Below are 20940 nucleotides of genomic sequence, written 5' to 3'. Positions count from 1 at the left end.
TCGCCCATGACTATGCTACAAACATGAAGAGGAAGCTTGACCAGATGAAGGAATCTGATGGTAAGGTTTTACTTGATCATCAGCGGTTTGTGGGTTTGTTCCAAAGGCATTTATTGCCTTCGTCCTCTAGGGTTGTACCTGGTAATGAAGCTTCAAATGATGAACCTCCAATGCCTCCTCCTTCTGGGGTTTTGTCAAGTACTGAGGCTCCGGATAACCACCCTCCGGTGCTTTCTCTTTCTGGGGCTCTACCGACTGCTGAGACTTCCCCTAAGCAACCTTTGTGAAGGCTCCCTTTTGTTTGTTTATTTTGACTCATGTATATGTACATATTTGTGGCTTATCGAAAATATTAATAAATAAGCTTTGCTTCATTTCAACATATTGTGTTAAATACACCAAAGCCTTCTTCATAAAGTTCTTTGAATTTTTGCTTTTGTTGAAACCTGTATTGTTGAAGCTTTGTGAGTGAAGCATGTAGTTTGAGGTAGTGTTCCCTTAATTTCCCGAGTGAGGAAAACTTCTCGGTTGGAGACTTGAAAAATCCAAGTCACTGAGTAGTCACGAACTTTTGAGTACCAAGGCGTAGTAGCATATGGTGGGAGTCCCCCAAGTCTCTAGTCGAGGGAGTTGACGAATGAGGTGTCTTGCTAATAGTCCATGTCGTAAGTACCAAAACTTCATTCTTTTGTTTTCTAAGTGGTAGCCCCGGACTTTTTCTTCATATATTTTGTTTATGAAGGTTGCTAGGCCCGAATAAGTGGAATTGCAGAAGGTGTAACGGTTGGTAGCTGTTTTATGGAAAGCCATCTGACTACGATAGTCTTGCACATGATGACTATAGGGAGATACACACACATACTGCTATGATAGAGGGTGTAACCGTTGGTGCATTACAATCATAATGGAAGCATCACAATGATGGAAGCATCACAATGATGAAAGCATCATAATGATGAAAACACCATAATGATGAAACATCATAATGATGTTTCTTTGGTGGAATTGGTTTTCATTTCCCCTAACAACCTGAATTGGTTTTCAATATAAGACCATCAGCTGTAGCTCGAATCACAAAGTTGTCTTCATGAAAGTTGTTCTTTAATTCCTTAACTACAACATATCCAAATTTGAGAGCCATCAGATCAGTACAACTCTAGAAATTCAGGTACGACGAGTGATTGTTCATCATTTGTCTGTCAACACGTCAGACCTGTTGTGAGCTTCAAAAAATCCATTTTCTCTTGCTTAGATCAACATACTTTCTTCAGCGAAGTTGTTCCTTAACTTGTGAACTACAACATATCCAAAATTGAGATCCCTCGGAGCTGTATAACTCAAGAAATTCAGGTATGATGAATGACTGGTTATTATTTTTCTGTCAACCCATCAGATTTGTTGTGAGCTTCGAAACTCCATTTTCTATTGTTCAGATCAGCATGCTTTCTTCATTGAAGTTGTTCCTCATCGTCTCTTTCATAACATATCAAAAATTCAGAATGAACTAATGGTTAAATATTTCCAGATCTTCGAAACATCACAGCAGCTTCGAAATCTGCAAGAATCCGACTGTCATGCTTGGAGCTTCAACACTTTAATTTCCGTGGCTCAAACAGAAATGGTTCCTTCTTGAAAGTTGTTCATCTGCTCAAGAACTAGAGGGTGTCCAAAATTCAGCTCCATTGGAGAGAAGCAGCAGCTGCAAAAATTTGATAGAGAAAAGGAGGCGAAGCTTTGTTGGATTTCTAGGCTGGGGAAGATTCCAGTTTTTGTAGCAACTTCAGTACTGGTGAATTGCTTGTATTTTTGTCCATAACTAAATTTTGGACTTTGAATTATTATTTGATCTATCATAATATGTTTGGGAACATATATAAGTGAATAAATAAGAAGGAAGATTTTGGGCCCTTGTGGGTGTAAAACAAAAAATGTTTAGGTTTTGTGAACAAAATTTGTTTATTTGGAGCAAGGTTTTGTGTTGAAGCTTTGTAGGTGAGGCGTTGGTGTTGAAGCTTTCTAGGTGAAGCTTTGATGGTGAAGCTTTGTAGATGAAGCTTTGTAGATGAAGCTTTCTAGGTGAAGCTTTGATGGTGAAAGTATGTAGATGAAGCTTTCTAGGTGAAGCTTTTTTAGGTGAAGCTTTGTAGGTGAAGCTTTTTTAAGTGAAGCTTTGGGCCCTTGTGAAGCTTTGGAGGTGAAGCTTTTCGGGTGAAGCTTTTTTGGGTGAAGCTTTGTGGGTGAAGCTTTTTAGGTGAAGCTTTGTGGGTGAAGCTTTGGAGGTGAAGCTTTTCGGGTGAAGCTTTTTGGATGAAGCTGTTTTTTTTTTTTTTTTTTTTTTTTTTTTTTTTTTTTTTTTGCGCTTGACACGGTCTTCATTTGCTTGTTTTGTAGTGACTGTGGAAGACGGATTGCTTTCTGATTGAGAAGGGTTCCGGCATCGCTTTGCACCATCTTCATGTGGGTAATATAGGAACTTCCTTATGTTTTGATCATGCATGTAGTGATAGAATTTGTTTCTTCTTATTGTAGATGTCAGAGCCTGGAAGTTCTAGTGATGAGGGCTCTTCTAGCTTTAGCTCTAAGTCTGAGTCTGCAATGTCGGAGTCTTCAGGGTCTTTGTTAGAGTCCGGTACTAGAGAAACATTGGATGATCTTCCCAACCGTCAAACTTTAGCTATTGCTAGTTCTTCCTCCATGGCGTTGGGTGAGGGGGTTGTTTTTGATGCCATACCCATAGTTCGCTCTGAGTTCACAGCAGACCATCTAAAGAATAACTTGTTAGATAATGAGAAGCAGGTTGAGGCGCTAAGGCAGTCATGTAATATCCCTCGTAGTGTAGGGATACGTTTGGTACATGATGAAGAATGGCCTTCTGAGCCTCCCCAGGGTCATGTTATGTTCTACACCCAGATATTACTGACTTTAGGGGTGAGACTACCTTTACATCCGTGGTTGCAAAAGATGTTATCTTTGATCGGATATGCACCTGGGCAACTCAATCCTGGTTTCTGGGATACTTTGATTGGATTTTATATCATTTGGATGGAGTGTGGGTTGTGTGAGCCTTCCTTCCATCAGTGGCGTTACTGTTACAAGATGCGCCGAGCAAAATCATGCACTGGTTATGCCGAGTGTGCATGTCGGAGTGAGAGAGAGCGTATTGTGTATGGTAAGAAAAAGGCATACTACACATGGAAAAACCGTTGGTGCTTTCTGTATAATGATTGGGAGTATGATAAGGGTGTCACGCCTGAGCGACGTGTGCTTACTCACTTCCAGACTGTAGGTTGTAACGTATCAACCGTTCGTACTATTTGCTATTTGTTGTGGTCTTTTCTTGCTTCTAACACTTTGCTTCATGTAGTGACGCGGGGCACCATCCAACTGTTTGGGCAGGAGCTATCTGACATAGAGAAGGTGTTGAGGGTGCCCAAAGAGGATAGACACTTAAGCAAGCTACGACCCTTATTTCGTCGGTACGGTTTCCAACCCTTAGTTTCCGAGAGCCAGGGACGATCGAGTAAGTTGTATCCTTCATGTAAACTTAGCTCAATTCCTTACTTTATTTGGAAAGTTGTATTTCTTATTTTGATTTTCCTTATGCAGTGGAGAAGGTAAGCAAGAAAACAGGGACTAGCACCCATAAAAGGAAAGCACCAGTGTTAGTTCCTTCGGAAGACATCCTACCGCATAAGAAAATTCATAAGTTCCGAGGGGAACCATCCGTTAGACCTAAGTCCCAAGATGGGGTCCTTAAGGGGCCTGCCTTTAGGAAGACTGGAGTCGAGGCCGTTGAAAATGCTGCTGCCGTAGTTGCAGGAGAAGGGAGCCGACTGTTGCCTCATCCTCTTACTATGGATCACACTGTCCAGGAAAGTGATCCTGGTTCCCGCCATGAGGGGAAAGGCAAGGAAAGAGCTGGCAGTGTCCCGTGGAAGGACTTGAGGGTTGCCACGCGGCCAAAGGATTTTGGGGATATCAACAATTGCTTGGCAGGGCGTCGATTCGCCTTCGATGAGCTCGGAGAGCCCTTAGCTAAGGATGAATCGGATTGCGACCGGATGTTGAAGCTGTCTTCATATGTGAGTGTTACTTTGTCATTTCCTTACTTTTTCCTCTTTATTATCATTATTTAGGTAGTGATGATCGTCTTGCCATGCAGGTCATGGCCGAGTATCACGACAGACTGCAAGAGGTTGAGCGGTACAAGGCAAAACTGAAGGAGAATAAGCAGCTTGTGGACGAGGCCTGAAGGAATAAGGGACTTTTGACTCAGGCTCTCCAACTGAAGGACGAAACCATGGAGAGCTTGAAAAGGCGAAATGGTGAGAACCTAAGGCTTAAGAAATTGTTTGAGGCAACTAAAAAACAGTTGGAGGTGGCTACCTTGGAAGTATCCAAGGTTAGGGGAGAATTGGATGGTGCCTTAGTTGAGATTTCTGAACTGGAGAAGAGCATTCCAACTGAAAGGGAGGCTGCTGTGCAAGAATACTTAAGTTCTTCGACCTTTCATCTTGCTATTAAACCCTACTGTGCTCAAGAAGCTCGCTTTGAAAAAAGGAAATGGATGGCCGTCCTTGATCGTTATGATGATGGGAGCATTCTTCGAAAATACCACGAAGATATAGATGAGCATCATCGAAAGGGCGAGACATTTGTCCTTGCTGTTGATCCTAGCAGCGAAGATGAGTCTGATAATGAAGGTAGTGCTGATGCACAGACTCAGCATGGTGAAGAGGATCTTGGGGATGCAGAGGATGATGGTAGGACGCGGAGTGATACTGCCAGGGGTTCGGCTTCAGATGAGAATGAATAGCAGTGTCTTTACTATCTGCATGTATTCTGGATGTAGTAGTCTGATGTGTGTATAACATGTGCCCATGTTATAAGCTTGAGAGTTTTGGATTTTAGGTGTTTATGAGTGTTTGCACTATTATTAATGCATGTTTGGCTATGTATGAATAGATCTATTGTTTGGATATAAGCCATTGTTTGGTTGTTCCTTTCTTTGTATAGTCTTGTCGACACATACTTAGATTTTGTTTCGTGTTGGATATATCTGCTTTGAGGTTTCAACACTTGAGTGTTCCTTTGCTAGGAATGTAAAAGAGTGAGGGCTGAGTTGGCTAAATTACCTCTTTATTGAATTCATTGCCAAATGGCCTTCATTACATAGGATGCCGAACGGCTATAGCTCAACACTTGTACATCGTGAGTCTATTTGTAGTAGTACTTCAAGTGATCAGCGTTCCATGGATGGCCAAGGGTCTTGCCATCGGAGCTTCTAAGTGTGTAAGAGCCAGGGCGACTGATGCCAATGACTTCATACGGTCCATCCCAGTTTGGACTAAGTGTGCCTTCACTCGGGACTCTGTCGCAGAGTAATCTTTTCTTTAAGACCCAGTCTCCTATTTTGAAAGAACGAAGCTTGACCCTAGAGTCATAATAGTTGGAGATGCGCTGCTTGTAGGCGACATTCCTCAAGTGAGCTTGGTTTCTGTGTTCCTCGACTAAATCCAAGTTGAGGGTGAGTTGTTTGTCATTTTCACTTTGAATGTAGTTCTGGACTCGGAATGTTGCTTGCTCGAGCTCAACAGGGACAACCGCCTCTGTGCCAAAGGCAAGTGAAATGGAGTTTCTCCTGTTGAAGTCCGATATAAAGTGCGATATGACCAAAGAACTTGGGGTACAAATTCTGGCCAACAGCCTTTAGCTTTGTCCAAGCTGGTTTTCAAAGTGCGCTTGATTATTTTGTTGATGGCCTCAACTTGTCCATTAGACTGGGGATGAGCTGGAGAGGCAAAGCATAAGTTGATGTTGAACTTAGAGCAGAACAATCTGAACTTCTTGTTGTCAAACTGTCGCCCATTGTCAGTGACTATCGCATTGGGAATGCCGAATCTACAAAGGATGTTCTTCCACACGAAGTCTTCTATCTTTGCCTCAGTAATGGTTGCCAAGGGTTCTACTTCGGCCCACTTTGTGAAGTAGTCCACTGCAACGACTGCGTAACAGACTTTGCCCTTCTCTGCCGGCATTGGGCCGATCAAATCAAGTCCCCACTGGGCGAAGGGCCAAGGGCTGATCATAGGAGTAAGAGGCTCTGGAGGGGAATGAGGAATAGTTGCATATCGTTGACATTTGTCACATGAGCGGGATACTTTGATGGCATCCTGGTGGAGTGTTGGCCAGTAATATCCTTGGCGAAAAGTCTTGTGTGCTAGGGACCGAGATCCAGCATGATCTCCACAGACTCCCTCATGTATTTCCCGAAGGACGATTTCCGCCTCGGCAGGCGTAAGACACCTTAAGTATGGCAGGCTAAAACCTCGCTTATAGAGTTGATCATTGATGATCAGGTAGCGGGTAGACTTGTATCGAATTTGCTTAGCCTGGACTTTATCATTTGGGAGGGTGCCATGAGCAAGGAAATTATAGATCGGGGTGATCCAACTATCCCCCTGTTGTAAGTTGCATACTTCTGCGGCCATGGTGCTTGGTGTTGCCAACAGTTCGACATGAATTTTTCTTCTAATCTTGTCTTCCACAGCTGAGGCGAGGCGAGCCAGGGCGTCTGCATGACTGTTTGCCGCTCGAGGAACTTGGGTGATCTGGTAGTGGAAGTGCTTGAGCAAAAGTTGTGTTTGCGCAAGATATGCTGCCATGGAGCTGTCCTTAGCATCAAAGTTGTTGGTAACCTGGTTGACCACTAATTGGGAGTCACTGAAAATATCAATTTGTTTAACCCCGAGGTGTTTGGCCAAACGTAATCCTGCTAGAAGGGCTTCATACTCGGCCTCATTGTTTGATGCCTTGAATTTGAAACGAAGAGCATACTCCATTGCTACTTTGTCGGGCGTAGTCAAGACTAGTCCCGCTCCACAGCCCTGTTGGTTGGATGAGCCATCAACATACAGACTCCATGCTGAGGTCGTTGATTCTACCTTCTGAGCTTCCGGGGGTAATGAAGCCACTGCTTCAGGTGTAGAAGCAATGTCAACCGGATATGTGAAGTCGGCAATGAAATCTGCTACTGCTTGACCTTTTTCGGCTGGTTTTGGTTGGTAGGAGATGTCAAACTCACCCAATGCTATCGCCCATTTGATCATTCGCCCAGACGTGTCAGGACTCTGGAGTATCTGTCGAAGAGGGTGATTGGTAAGCACGATGATGGCGTGTGCTTGGAAATAAGGGCGAAGTTTCCGAGCAGACATGACCAATGCTAGAGCTAATTTCTCAATGTTGGAGTATCGTGTCTCCGCATCTTGTAGGGCTTTGCTAGCGTAGTAGACAGGTCGCTCAATATTCCCATCCTTTCGAATGAGAACGGAACTTACGGCTGAAGCTGATACCGATAGGTAGATAATGAGAATGTCTCCTACCTCGGGCTTGGAGAGTAGAGGGGCTTTACTCATGTACTCCTTGAGGTTTTTGAATGCCTCGGCACATTCATGAGTCCATGTAATGTACTTCCTACTTCCCTTAAGTGCTTTAAAAAAGGGAGCACATTTGTCTGTGGCCTTAGAAATGAACCTGGTTAAGGCTGCCACCTTGCCAGTAAGGCTCTGGATGTCCTTTGAAGTTACCGGTTCCTTCATGTCGAGGATTGCTTTGATCTTCTCGGGATTAGCTTCAATGCCTCGTTGGCTAATCATGAAACCTAAGAATTTGCCAGAGCCTACGCCGAAGGCACATTTGTTGGGGTTTAACCTCATTCGATACCTCTTCAAAATAGTGAAAGTTTCAGATAGGTTGGTGATGTGTTGGTCAGCATGTTTGCTCTTGACTAACATATCATCAACGTAAACTTCCATGCTCTTCCCAATCTGCTCGGCGAACATTGAGTTGACTAGTCTCTGATAAGTCGCTCCTGCATTCTTTAGGCCGAAAGGCATGACTTTATAGCAGTATAGTCCTCTGTCGGTAGTGAAGGCTGTGTGTTCTTGATCCGAAGGGTTCATGAGGATTTGGTTGTATCCTGAGTAAGCATCCATGAAGCTCAGGAGTTCACACCCGGCCGTAGAGTCTATAAGTCTGTCAATAAGAGGAAGAGGGAAGCTATCTTTCGGACACCCTTTGTTTAGGTCGGTGTAGTCAACACACATTCTCCACAAGACCTTTTGAAGCAAAAGACTTTCTTTGGTCGGATTTTTCTTAACAAGGACCACATTTGCTACCCATGTCGGGTAATTGACTTCGCGGACAAAGCCTATGCCTTTGAGTTTTTCAACTTCTGCTTTCATTGCCTCGTATCGTTCAGCGTCATAAGATCTTCGCTTCTGTCTCACCGGCTTGATCTTGGGGTCAATACTCAAACGATGACAGATGACATCGGGAGAGATGCCTGGCATGTCCTCGTATGACCAAGCGAAGACTTCAGTGTTCTCTTTCAAAAAAGATATCAATGCTAACCGAAGGGGTGGTGACAATGTGGTGCCAATCTTCACCATGCGATCTGGATAATCTCTTGAGATAGGTACCTTCTCCAACTCTTCAGCAGGTTGGGCTTGCTGGGTGAAAGAGTCATCTCGAGGATCATCGGGTTGATTGTTGCTATCAGGAAGATCCAAGTTCGCTTCATCTAGGCTGGTCTTTGTGACTTGGTCATGTACAGACAGGGTTTCCTTGGGTCCGGGCAAGTGTTGTTGCTTAACTGAAGTGTTGTAACATGATCGTGCACTAAGCTGATCTCCTCTGATGTACCCGTTGCCATGGAGGGTTGGAAATTTCATCAACAGCATATGCGTGGATACCATAGCCTTGAGATCATTGATGCCTGTGCGCCCAAAGATGACATTGTATGCCGTTGGGCAGTCAACCACTAGGAAGTTAGTGGTAATGGTAGCCGTGTAAGGGCCTGTACCAATAGTAAAGGGTAAATGTATGCTCCCTAAGGGTTGCACGATATCACCGGAGAAGCTTATCAGAGGAGAAATCGAGCGATCGAGCAAGTGTTCAGCTACACTGAGCGCCCTGAAAGCTTCGGCAAACATGATATTGACCGAAGCCCCTGTGTCTACGAGGATTCGTCGAACATCAAAGTTGGCTATGTGAGCCTCCACGATCAATGGGTCGTTATGAGGGTAGATGATGCCTCTTTCTTCCTCAGGGTAGAAACATATCGGATCCCAGTTAGGTTTTTGATACTTCCCCCCCCTGATGTCTTCCACGTGAAACACTTGGTGACCAGGCCTCAGACTTCGTTCACTGTTTTTCATGGCCCTATTGGAAGATTCAGATATGGGTGTGCCGCCGCTTATGGAATATATGACATTCACCTGGCGTTGGTTACGGTTATCCCTTTGAGGGTGAAGAAGGAATTGATCAATTTTTCCTTCTCGTGCCAAAGCTTCAATACAATCACGGAGGATGATACATTTCTCGCTATCATGGCCGTTATGCTCATGGTAGCAACAAAACGTGCCCGCGTTATTCGGGGGCGTGTAATCTGGGTGCCTCGGCTTTGGTTTTGGTATCAGGTGAGCTATGCTGGGGTAAATGGCCGCGCATGTGGCATTCAAGGGCGTGTATGTCTCATACCTTGGGGTAGGGGGTATCTTGACGCGGGTTTGACCCACTGCATTGACTGCCTGGGGGCGAGCGTTATTGTGGCGATACCCTTGGTTATCGGGATAGTGTCCCTTACTCTTTTTACTGAAAGGAGAGTGGTGAGGATGGAAATCCTTCCTCTTGCCTTGAAATTGATATGTCTGTTGATTCGGTGAAGCATTATGCAAGGCATGGGGAGGTGCCACTGCTGTTTGGGAAGTCGAGGTCTTCTCATTTAGGTGAGTCTGGCTTCCACCTCCCACTTGTTGATAAAGGATGGTTGTAGGGGGTTTCTCCTGATATGTCTTTGCCTCGGCGGAGGCATGGTTATAAGCCTGCGCCATCACCTCAGAGTAAGTCTTCCAAGTATTGGCATTGATCATGTATTTAAAGAAACAATCACGTAGGCCTGCCGTGAAGGCTTTGAGGGCAGTCTTGTCATCTGCCTCGGCACACCGGGAGTATTCATGGCTGAAGCGGCCAGCATACATACGTAATGACTCGTCTGGCTTCTGGCGGATAGTGTACAAGTCATCTGCAGAGTGCAAGCGATCGGTTTGGAAAATGTGTTGGGAAACAAATAGTTTCCTCAATTCCTCAAATGAGTCTACCGTCTCAGGTGTAAGACGACAATACCAATTTAGAGCTCCACCAGAGAGGGTGGAGGGGAAGAGAAGACATCGCTCTTCGTCGGTGTGCATCCGGTATGCCATGGTGGACTCAAAGAGGTTAAGGTGCTCAATCGGGTCCTCTTTTCCAGTATAAAGTTGCAAGCCAAGCTTTTGCTTTGTCTTTGCTTGAAGGGGGGTGTTGAGGATCCTCCTTGTAAGAGGGCCAGGCCTGGGTTGGTTCCAGTCAGGTATTTCAGCCTGACGTTCAGCCTTCAACTTGTTTACTTCCTCAAGAAGTTGTAGGACAAGGGGGTCCTGAGCGGAGTTATGTGTCACTGGAGCTTTCTTTCGTAAATCTCCATCTCCTCTTGGAATTAGGAAGGTTTGATCAAGGGCATGTGATTTTTCCCTGGACTCGCTGTACTGGCTTCCAGGGTATGTCTGTCGGAACACCTCTGAGTCCCCTGTACCCTCATGTCTCTCTGGGACTTGTTGCCCCTTTCCCAAATTGGTGGCCGGCTTGGGCCGTGGCAGGGGACCGAGTCTCTCAGAAATCCTTGGGTCATTAATCTTTGAGCTTATATGGATGGAATTCTCTCGACGTTGCTTCAGGAAATCCCGACAATCGCGAAAGACGGCTTTCGATCCTTCTGCCCCTTCAGTAAAGAGGTGTCTCCCTCCACTTCTCATGGTTCGGGTCGAAGCAACTGGGTTAAGAGAAGCCTCATGTTGATTATCAAGTCGAGGGGTAATCTATTCCCTATCAGGGATATCTATGTCGAATGCATGTGACCCTCCATGTTGGAGGGCACCCAGTTGATGGTTGACTTCCACGGGGGCAACAAGCTCGCATGTCTGAGCTTGCCTAGCTTCGTGGAGTGTCTCGAAGAGCTTCTCATATTGCTCCTGGAGGACCTCATTCCTCATTGCTATCTTGTTGTTCTGAGCTTCCAACTCATCGACTTTAGCTTGAAGAAGAACTCGTTTTCCTTCCTTCTTTCGTTGTTTCGCACTATGTGCAAGGGGGGTGTCATTCTGTGTGCTGTGGCTTCCTTCGCTTCCCATGCTGGAGAGGGATGCCTGATCAAAAGAAAGTGTACGAATGATAGAAACCAGCTTGACACAGCTGAAGAGAGTAGGAATAAGTGTCGTTTCCCACAGACGGCGCCAAATGTTGATGCACAAAATCAGCGAAGACTTTGGTACAACAGAAAGTGTCAGGTTTTGTGACCTTCGCTTGGTTGCTTCGGTCACTAGTGAGGATAAGTACGTAAATGAATAGAGACAGAGAAGCAAACACAGGATGTACGTGGTTCACCCAGATTGGCTACGTCCACGGAGTAGAGGAGTTCTTATTAGTAGTGAAGGGCTTACACAAGTACAAAGGATCAAGCTCTCAATTTAGTGAGTTCTTGTGAATGACTTAACACAAATGGCATTAGGCAATATTGTGGGGGAATGACCCCTATTTATAGAAAAACTTGTAGCTTTGTCACATTGACATGTGTCATGTTGTGATTGGTTCTTGATGTCGACACGTGCTGCGCTCTGATTGGCTTCTAATCTTGACACGTGTCGAGTAGTGATTGGCCTCCTGGTCGGAGGGGAACTCTTCTGGGTCCTTGACAGTATAGCGTTGGCCGGTGCTCGGTAGTTTCGGGATTGGTCAAGTATGGTACAAACAAGCATGATATGGGATACTCTTGCTTTTAACCCTGATGATATGAGATATTCTTGCTCTAGTATAGCTTGTTTGCAGAGGTATTATCGGGGGGAAAGAAAGCTGAATATTTCGAAAGGCTTCGTTGGGAGTGCCCTCTCAGATATGAGGAAGGGTTGAGCATTTTTGCAGGTCTGCCTGTCCGTTGGGGATGGAGGTCGACATATATAGGAGTCTCCCTAACAACAAGTAGTAATGCTATTCCTTTACCCTGCTTGGTCATAGCACGATAGTGGGAGCTGCCAGCTTCACATGTTTTAACTCTGTCAGAGCACTTTGAAAAAGTGGTCTGTGGTATCTGGAAAGCTAATGTTGCGTGTGAAGATTACAGACAAGCTTTATCCAAGGAGAACCGGCTCTTGAAGTTGGGAAAGTGGTGCCTCTTCGGTTTTCGAACAAGCAATCCTATCGGGGATTTGGCTCTCGAGATTCGGAGAACGATGCCTCTTCGATTTTTGAGAAAGCAATCATTATGGGGGTCTGGCTCTCGAGATTCGAAGAGCGGTGTCTCTTCAATTTTTGAGAAAGTAATCATGTTGGGAGTCTGGCTCTCGAGATTCGGAAGGCGGTGCCTTTTCGATTTTGGAGCAAGCAATCTTGTTGGGAGTGTTTTCTCGAATGTGAGTAAAGGTTGGGCATGTTTGCTAGTCTACCTTGCCACGAAGCACAGAGGTTGACACACAGGGACTTTCCAATTATCCAGCAATAGTACTGTTCCTTTACCCTCTCTTCGATTTTTGAGAAAGTAGTCATGTTGGGAGTCTGGCTCTCGAGATTCGGAGGACGGTGCCTCTTCGATTTTGGAGCAAGCAATCTTGTTGGGAGTATTTTCTCGAATGTGAGTAAAGGTTGGGCATGTTTGCTAGTCTACCTTGCCACGAAGCACAGAGATTGACACACAGGGACTTTCCAATTATCCAGCAGTGGTACTGTTCCTTTATCCTTGTGGGTAATAATATGGTAGCTAGACCTTCAAAATTTATGTGTCTAAACTTTGTTAGTGCTGTTTCTTTGCTATTCTTTTACCCTTCTTGGTCAGAGCGATGTAGTGGGAGCTGCAAGCTTCACGTGTCTCAACTTTGGCAGAGAACTTTGGCAAAGTTATCTGTGGTACCCATGAGCTACTGTTGCGTGTGGGAAGTGGGTGATTGAACAGTAAGATTCATGTGCTTTCTACTTCACCAGAAGTATTCGACAGAATACCCATAATTTCCGCAAAGTTGAGTGTGCGTGTGACAGGTGCTGACAAGGCTGGAAAAGTAGGTGCCTCTTCGATTTCTGAGATCGGCCATCGTGGTCTCTGAGCAGCCCAGCTTTTGAGAAAGCAAGCGCCTCTTCGATTTCTGAGATCGGCCTTCGTGATCTTTGAGCAGCCCAGCTTTTGAGAAAGCAAACGCCTCTTCGATTTCTGAGATCGACCCTCTTGGTCTCTGAGCAGCCTAGCTTTTGAGAAAGCAAACGCCTCTTCGATTTCTGAGCAGGTGCTTCTTCGATTTCTGAAGCTTCGTCGAGTGCAGATTTTTATAGGGGCTGACATTAAGTTCCAAAGCACACTTGAATCTCCACCAGTAGAAGCTTCATTCTTGCACTTCTAAGATCTTGATTTGTCCGACCTCCTCTCTTCAACACCTTTGAAAATGTTTGGCCCCTCCGACCGTCGTTTTGACTTGAACCTTGTTGAAGAGGCAGCCCCGCCTTCTCCAAACAACATATGGCGCCCATCCTTCGTCTCCCCTACTGATCCTCTTACCGTTGGGGATTTCGTGATGAAGAATGATATGACCGCTGCGGTGGTGGCCAGGAACCTTCTCACTCCCAAAGATAACAGACTACTTTCCAAACGGTCTGATGAGTTAGCTGTTAAGGATTATCTGGCTCTCAGTGTTCAGTGTGCAGGTTCTGTGTCTAATATGGCCCAACGCCTATTTGCTCGAACCTGCCAAGTTGAATCATTGGCGGCTGAAGTGATGAGTCTCAAACAGGAGATTAGAGGGTTCAAGCATGAGAATAAACAGCTGTACCGGCTCGCACATGACTATGCTACAAACATAAAGAGGAAGCTTGACCAGATGAAGGAATCTGATGGTCAGGTTTTACTTGATCATCAGAGATTTGTGGGTTTGTTCCAAAGGCATTTATTGCCTTCGTCTTCTGGGACTGTACCGCGTAATGAAGCTCCAAATGATCAACCTCTGATGCCTCCTCCTTCTAGGGTTCTGTCCAGTACTGAGGCTCCGAATGATCCCCCTCCGGTGCCTTCTCTTTCTGGGGCTCTACCGACTGCTGAGACTTCTCCTAAGCAACCTTTGTGAAGGCTCTCTCTTGTTTGTTTATTTTGACTCATGTATATGTACATATTTGTAACTTATCGGGGATATCAATAAATAAGATTTCCTTCATTTCAACGTATTGTGTTAAATACACCAAAGCCTTCTTCGCTAAGTTCTTTGAATTTTCTTTTGTTGAAGCTTGTATGTTGAAGCTTTGTGAGTGGAGCATGTAGGTTGAGGTAGTTTAGGGTTTAGGTAGTGTTCCCTTAATTTCCCGAGTGAGGAAAACTTCTCGGTTGGAGACTTGGAAAATCCAAGTCACTGAGTGGGATCGGCTATATGAATCTTAGAACGCCATTGTGCTCGGTCCTGTGTCATGTCCTTCGTTAGATCCAAGTACTCTAAGTCTTTTCTTAGAGTCTCTTCCAAAGTTTTCCTAGGTCTTCCTCTACCCCTTCGGCCCTGAACCTCTGTCCCATAGTCGCATCTTCTAATCGGAGCGTCAGTAGGCCTTCTTTGCACATGTCCAAACCACCGTAACCGATTTTCTCTCATCTTTCCTTCAATTTCGGCTACTCCTACTTTACCCCGGATATCCTCATTCCTAATCTTATCCTTTCTCGTGTGCCCACACATCCAACGAAGCATCCTCATCTCCGCTACACCCATTTTGTGTACATGTTGATGCTTCACCGCCAACATTCTGTGCCATACAGCATCGCCGGCCTTATTGCCGTCTTATAAAATTTTCCCTTGAGCTTCAGTGGCATACGGCGGTCACACAACACGTCGGATGCACTCTTCCACTTCATCCATCCAGCTTGTATTCTATGGTTGAGAAAAAGAAAGAGAAATAAGGATAAAAAATAAGAAAAAAGGAATTAAATCAGATACTGAAAACATCATTAAGAGTACAAATCTGTGATAAAATCAACCTAAATATAATTAAAACATTTTTGAATTGCAACTAACATTTCAACTAATCAAAACAATTAGGTTAGCGATACTGCTCCTCCCAGTGTTGGAGGAGATCTTAAGTTCGAATCTCTGTCCCCCATTAGTTGGATTTCGGTTTCTATTAGTTAACTTGAAAATTTGATCAACTTTTGCCCGGGACTTATTTAGTATACTGGTCTCAATGAGTGTGAATGTTTTGCTTAAGAGCTGCATTTTGGTTGAGTTAACTTAAATTTCATTCCCCCCAAAGTTGAATGCAAAGGGACTTGTTGACTTGTTCTATCCTTACGATATAAGCAGTTGGATTTCGGTTTTGACAATCTATGTTTAAATTATATATTTGTTCCTTCATCGACATCATGTTGCCTTGTTGTACCTGCCGCCTTTGCTGGCTGCTCTATGTGGTGTGTTATATATAAAAATTTCAGAGTTGAAATCTTCTGTGTTTGCTCGTCTTGGTAGGCTTTCTTCACGTTGCCTCCACTCTTGTTTAATTTTCTTTTTTGTGTTTTTGTTTCCGGCAGTTGGCGGTTGTCTTGGCCTTTATTTTGTGTTATCTTAATGTGGCAGTGATCGTTATCGAGACTCCCATCAAATGAAATTCAATGGAACAGACGGCTGTTGTGATTTTATGAAGAGGGTTTCTTCTTTGTCACCAATGAACAAGTGTTGCATTGACCGTAGATGAGGTGAGTGTTTCAGACCAAGATCAATTAGTGCTCAAAACAAACACGTGAGATTATGTGTGACGAAAACAGGTTCTTTATGCGATAACAACAAGAAGGCTGAGGCTGTGGCTGCTATATTCGAATCTACAGAAGAAGATGTTGATCTATGTAAACAAGAATTTACACAAATGTTCGGAGGATGAGAATGCAAGAGGTATTTTGTATGCTCTTCTGAGGGTGCTGAGTCTTCTTGTGGAAATTCCTCTGAAGGATCCCCAAGTTGTGGTTTCTCTTCAGCTCCTCTAGATTTTGAGAGAATAGGTTGCCGCTTTTCGTTGTTGAATCTTGATAGAGATGATTACAAACTGACACCAGGTACAAATTCAAGGTCGGATTGTTTTCTGTCTGATTTTCCCAGCCCATCTTACAAAAGTAGTTGTTGGAGTCATGATTTTCAGTCATCTAATTCTAGTGTTTCTACACCCAGTGAAGAACAAACTGAAATAACATCTGGGTGTGATTTTTCATCAGAACATGCTTCTGAGGCTGAAGTTTTGGAAGATCTAACCACTACTGATGAACCGCTTTTCTGGCCATTTGAGTGGAAAACTGATTGGCATTGAGAAGAGAACTGGAATTACTTTTCCATGTCACCCCAGAAGGGCATAGGTATAACAGCTTCTGGAACTCCACCAGATTCAATTCCGTCAAACCACCATGATAGGAACTAGTTTTCAGCTCAGGACTAATACTTTGCCTTCAAGGTTGAGCAGGGCAACCAAAGGTTGTGAGAAAATTGTACCTTTAGATACCAAATATTATGCTGTAGAACCCGAAAATGGAAAAGTTCATGTCAGTGAACCAGTTGGTGTGGTTAACGAAAGCATAGAAGGAGATATTGCATCAAAAGAAGTTCCAATTGAGATGTTGATGGGCCTTGCTGAGTTTGTTGGACACGAGGGAGTTGATTCAGAATTCAATGAAGATGATTTCTCACTGCATGCGTCTCTTTGTTAGTTCGATTGTAGAACATTTCTCATTGCGTAGATGAATGAACAACAAAGTGAAAATCTGGACGCTTATAACAGTCTTGGTCAGTCTTTTAACAATCATATGCAGTCAGTTTAAGGCAAAGCGTGGCCTGAAAGTATCACCTGACAATTGAAGTCCAACGCGACAAGGGTCACATCTCATCCAGTTATTTTCGCTCTTTCAGCAACTTCTGCACAGTCAACTTATTTGTAGGTTGTTTACATTTCACTGTAATCTCTATTGCTGCTTTCTTTTTTCTTGTTTATTAGTTTTGCGAGAAATTTTCGGCTCAAAAATTGTTTGATCCTGTCAAGCACCAGTAAGCAGATACCATACTGTCTCCCCATGTCTCCAATCCATATGTACTTTTGGTTTGATGAATCCGTGTAGGACGACGATTAAACTAAAAGAGTTACAATTATAATTCAAAGACTATGAGAACAACTCCTGATGGGATTTGGTTTAACGCACAGAAGCTATAGATTTTCTGTCCTGGTCAGTGTTGGATTGAGGCACAGCAGCCACGCTTGCTCACAATGCTACGGTGTTATTCCACCGCTTCCCCATTTACTAATTTAACAGATTGTCGTGTCTTCTATTGTGCTGTAGTGTGAACGTGAAAGCAGTTCTGGCTGTTGCAGACATAGAGAGGAAAGGCACAAACCTATATTCGACATAGTTGAAAAGTTTAAGAATGCCAGGAAGGACACAAATCCATAATTTCATATGTGTTTGCTTTCAAAGTAATCCAGGGCGAAAATTATCCATGTAGGTTCAATTTTTTAGGGTAGCTCTTTGAACTAGAGGAAGGACACAAATCCATAATTCGACTTTTGTTTATTAATTGTGGAGTTATTTTGACACATTATGGATTATCGCACTAGTAGAAAAACATGTTTGCGCGACGGAATCTTGCGCGACGCAGCAAATTTCGTCGCGCAAAGTCTGTTTGCGCGACGCCAAACACAACACATCGCGCAAATGGTTATTTTGACACATACGTCGCGCAAAGCGGTTTTGCGCAACGCAAATACACCTACGTCGCGCAAAGTGTTTTTGTTTTTTTTTTTTGCTTTTCTTTTGGGGTTCTTTCATTGCCTTTTTCTTTTGTGGTATCCACTTGTGTAAATGTTTTAAATTGACGATCGAATTAGTTCATTGTATTCATATAGGTTTAAAGAGTGTAGCTGTAAAAAATCATCAAAATTGGAGTTAAAATAACCGTTAAATCGTGATTTTTCGTTTATAGCCGTCGAAAAAGTTTGTCCCGTACTTAGTCTTTGAATGTTTGTTTTTTTCGATTTTTGGCGTATGCGATCTCGAAGCATATACAAACATGTTTGACGGTTGGATCGTTGAAATTAGTTTCGTAAAATGCGTATCTCATCAAAACCATAGATTCGCTAACATTTAAAGTTTATTTATACTTTCATTAAGTATAACATAAAATTTTGTGGTGTCCACTAGTGTAAATATATTAAATTGAAGATCAAATTAGTTCATTGTATTCATATAGGGTCAAGGAGTGTAGCTGTAAAAAATCATCAAAATCGGGGTTAAAACTATCGTTAAATCGTGATTTTTCGTTTAAACCATCGAAAAGTTTTGTCCCGTTACATCATCTCTGCATGTTTGTTTTTTGCGATTTTTGGCGTATGCGATCTCGAAGCATATGCAAACAAGTTTGACGGTTGGATCGTTGAAACTAGTTTCGTAGAATGCGTATCTCATCAAAACAATAGATTCACTAACACTTGGGAGTTTATTTATACTTTCATTAAGTATAACATAAGATTTTGTGTTATCCACTTGTGTAAATATTTTAAATTGACGATCGAATTAGTTCATTGTATTCATATAGGGTTAAAGAGTGTAGCTGTAAAAAATCCTCAAAATTAGAGTTAAAAATAACCGTTAAATCGTGATTTTTCGTTTATAACCGTCGAAAAGTTTTGTCCCGTTACTTGATCTCTGAATTTTTTTTTTGTGAATTTTGACATATGCGATCTCGAAGCATATACAAACAAGTTTGACGGTTAGATCGTTCAAACTAGTTTCGTACAATATGTTTCCCATCAAAATCAATGGTATATGTATTTACTAAGTATATTTTCATTTATTTATTTTGTACTTATAACCAAAAGGGCCAAAAAAAAAAAAAAAAAACAGAAGACTTTGCGCGACGTAGGTACAATTGCGTCGCGCAAAGCCGTTTTGCGCGACGCAGTGGTACCTACGTCGCGCAAAGTCTTCTGTTTTTTTTTTTTTTTTTTTTGAGTTCTTGCATTGCCTTTTTCTTTTTGTGGTATCCACTTGTGTAAATGCTTTAAATTGACGATCGAATTAGTTCATTGTATTCATATAGATTTAAAGAGTGTAGGTATAAAAAATTATCAAAATCGGAGTTAAAACTACCGTTAAATCATGATTTTTTCGTTTATAGCCTTCGAAAAGGTTTGTCCCATTACATAATCTCTGAATGTTTGTTTTTTGCGATTTTTGACATATGTGATCTCGAAGCATATGCAAACAAGTTTGACGGTTGGATCGTTGAAACTAGTTTCCTACAATGCGTATCCCATCAAAATAATAGATTCACTAACACTTGGAATTTATTTGTACTTTCATTAAGTATATCATAAGATTTTGTGGTATCCACTTGTGTAAATATTTTAAATTGACGATCGAATTAGTTCATTGTATTCACATAGGATTCAGGAGTGTAGCTGTAAAAAAATCATCAAAATTAGAGTTAAAATTACCGTTAAATTGTGATTTTTCGTTTATAACCGTCAAAAAGTTTTGTCTCGTTACTCAACCTCTGAATATTTGTTTTTTGCGATTTTTTGCGTATGCGATCTCGAAGCATATACAAACAAGTTTGACGGGTTGATTGTTGAAATTAGTTTCGTAGAATGCGTATCCCATCAAAACGATAGATTCACTAACACTTAAAAGTTTATTTATATTTTCATTAAGTATAATATAAAGATTTTGTGGTATCCACTAGTGTAAATATTTTAAATTGACGATCGAATTAGTACATTGTATTATATAGGATCAAGTACTATAGCTATAAAAAATAATCAAAATCGGAGTTAAAACTACCGTTAAATCGTGATTTTTGGTTTATAACCGTCGAAAAGTTTTGTCCCGTTACTCGACCTTTGAATGTTTGTTTTTTTTTATTTTTTGCGTATGTGATCTCGATGCATATACAAACAAGTTTGACGGTTGGATCTTTGAAATTAGCTTCATAGAATGCGTATCCCATCAAAACGATAGATTCACTAACACTTAGAGTTTATTTATACTTTTATTAAGTATAACATAAAGATTTTGTGGTATCTACTTGTGTAAATATTCTAAATTAATAATCGAATTAGTTCATTGTATTCATATAGGATCAAGTACTGTAGCTATATAAAATAATCAAAATCGGAGTTAAAACTACCGTTAAATCGTGATTTTTGGTTTATAACCGTTGAAAAGTTTTGTCCCGTTATTCGACCTTTGAATGTTTGTTTTTTTCGATTTTTTGCGTATGTGATCTCAAAGCATATACAAACAAGTTTGACGGTTGAATCCTTGAAATTAGCTTTATAGAATGCGTATCCCATCAAAATGATAGATTCACTAACACTTAGAGTTTATTTATACTTTCATTAAGTATAACATAAAGATTTTGTGGTATCCACTTGTGTAAATATTCTAAATTGACGATTGAATTAGTTCATTGTATTCATATAGGATCAAGGAGTGTAGCTGTAAAAAATCATTAAAATCGGAGTTAAAACTACCGTTAAATCGTGATTTTTCGTTTATAACCGTCGTAAAGTTTTGTCCTATTACTTAATCTCTGAATGTTGTTTTTTTTGCAATTTTGGGTGTATGCGATCTCGAAGTATATACAAACAAGTTTGACGGTTTGATCGTTCAAATTAGTTTCGTACAATGCGTATCTCATCAATTTCAATAGTATGTGTGTATATATATATTAAGTAAATTTAAATTTATTTATTTTGTACGTATAACACTTAAGAAATTGAAAAACATGTATATTTATTAAGTAGCTTTAAATTTATTGCAATTGTTATAAAAATATATTATTGTGCGTTTTATGTAAAAAAAAT

At 42.1% G+C, this 20940-nt stretch overlaps 1 protein-coding gene and 1 long non-coding RNA gene across 2 annotated transcripts; both read left to right on the top strand.

Moving 5' to 3' along the window:
* The first annotated feature begins 1250 nt into the window (after window positions 1–1250).
* Window positions 1251–1722, top strand: LOC139195235 (uncharacterized). Its single transcript, XR_011579907.1, has 2 exons — window positions 1251–1350; window positions 1526–1722. It is a non-coding gene; the product is annotated as an uncharacterized lncRNA (long non-coding RNA).
* Window positions 1723–2398: 676 nt separating this feature from the next.
* LOC103446151 (uncharacterized) lies at window positions 2399–4360 on the top strand. Its single transcript, XM_029096816.2, has 3 exons — window positions 2399–3520; window positions 3607–4082; window positions 4163–4360. The coding sequence occupies exons 1-3, from the start codon at window positions 2530–2532 to the stop codon at window positions 4250–4252; spliced, it is 1557 nt and encodes a 518-aa protein (XP_028952649.2). The 5' UTR covers window positions 2399–2529; the 3' UTR covers window positions 4253–4360.
* Window positions 4361–20940: the final 16580 nt, after the last annotated feature.

Source organism: Malus domestica, chromosome 04 (assembly GCF_042453785.1).
Source record: "Malus domestica chromosome 04, GDT2T_hap1".
In the NCBI taxonomy this organism is placed as follows: domain Eukaryota; kingdom Viridiplantae; phylum Streptophyta; class Magnoliopsida; order Rosales; family Rosaceae; genus Malus; species Malus domestica.
This window is presented reverse-complemented; position numbering and strand designations above follow the sequence as displayed.

What these genes read in the sequence shown, in the direction of transcription:
- LOC103446151 (XM_029096816.2), top strand. Translation starts at nt 2,530, where the DNA reads ATGTCAGAGCCTGGAAGTTCTAGTGATGAGGGCTCTTCTAGCTTTAGC. An exon ending in CGAGAGCCAGGGACGATCGA is followed by an intron (nt 3,521 to 3,606) that starts GTAAGTTGTATC and finishes TTCCTTATGCAG; the next exon opens with TGGAGAAGGTAAGCAAGAAA. An exon ending in TGTTGAAGCTGTCTTCATAT is followed by an intron (nt 4,083 to 4,162) that starts GTGAGTGTTACT and finishes CTTGCCATGCAG; the next exon opens with GTCATGGCCGAGTATCACGA.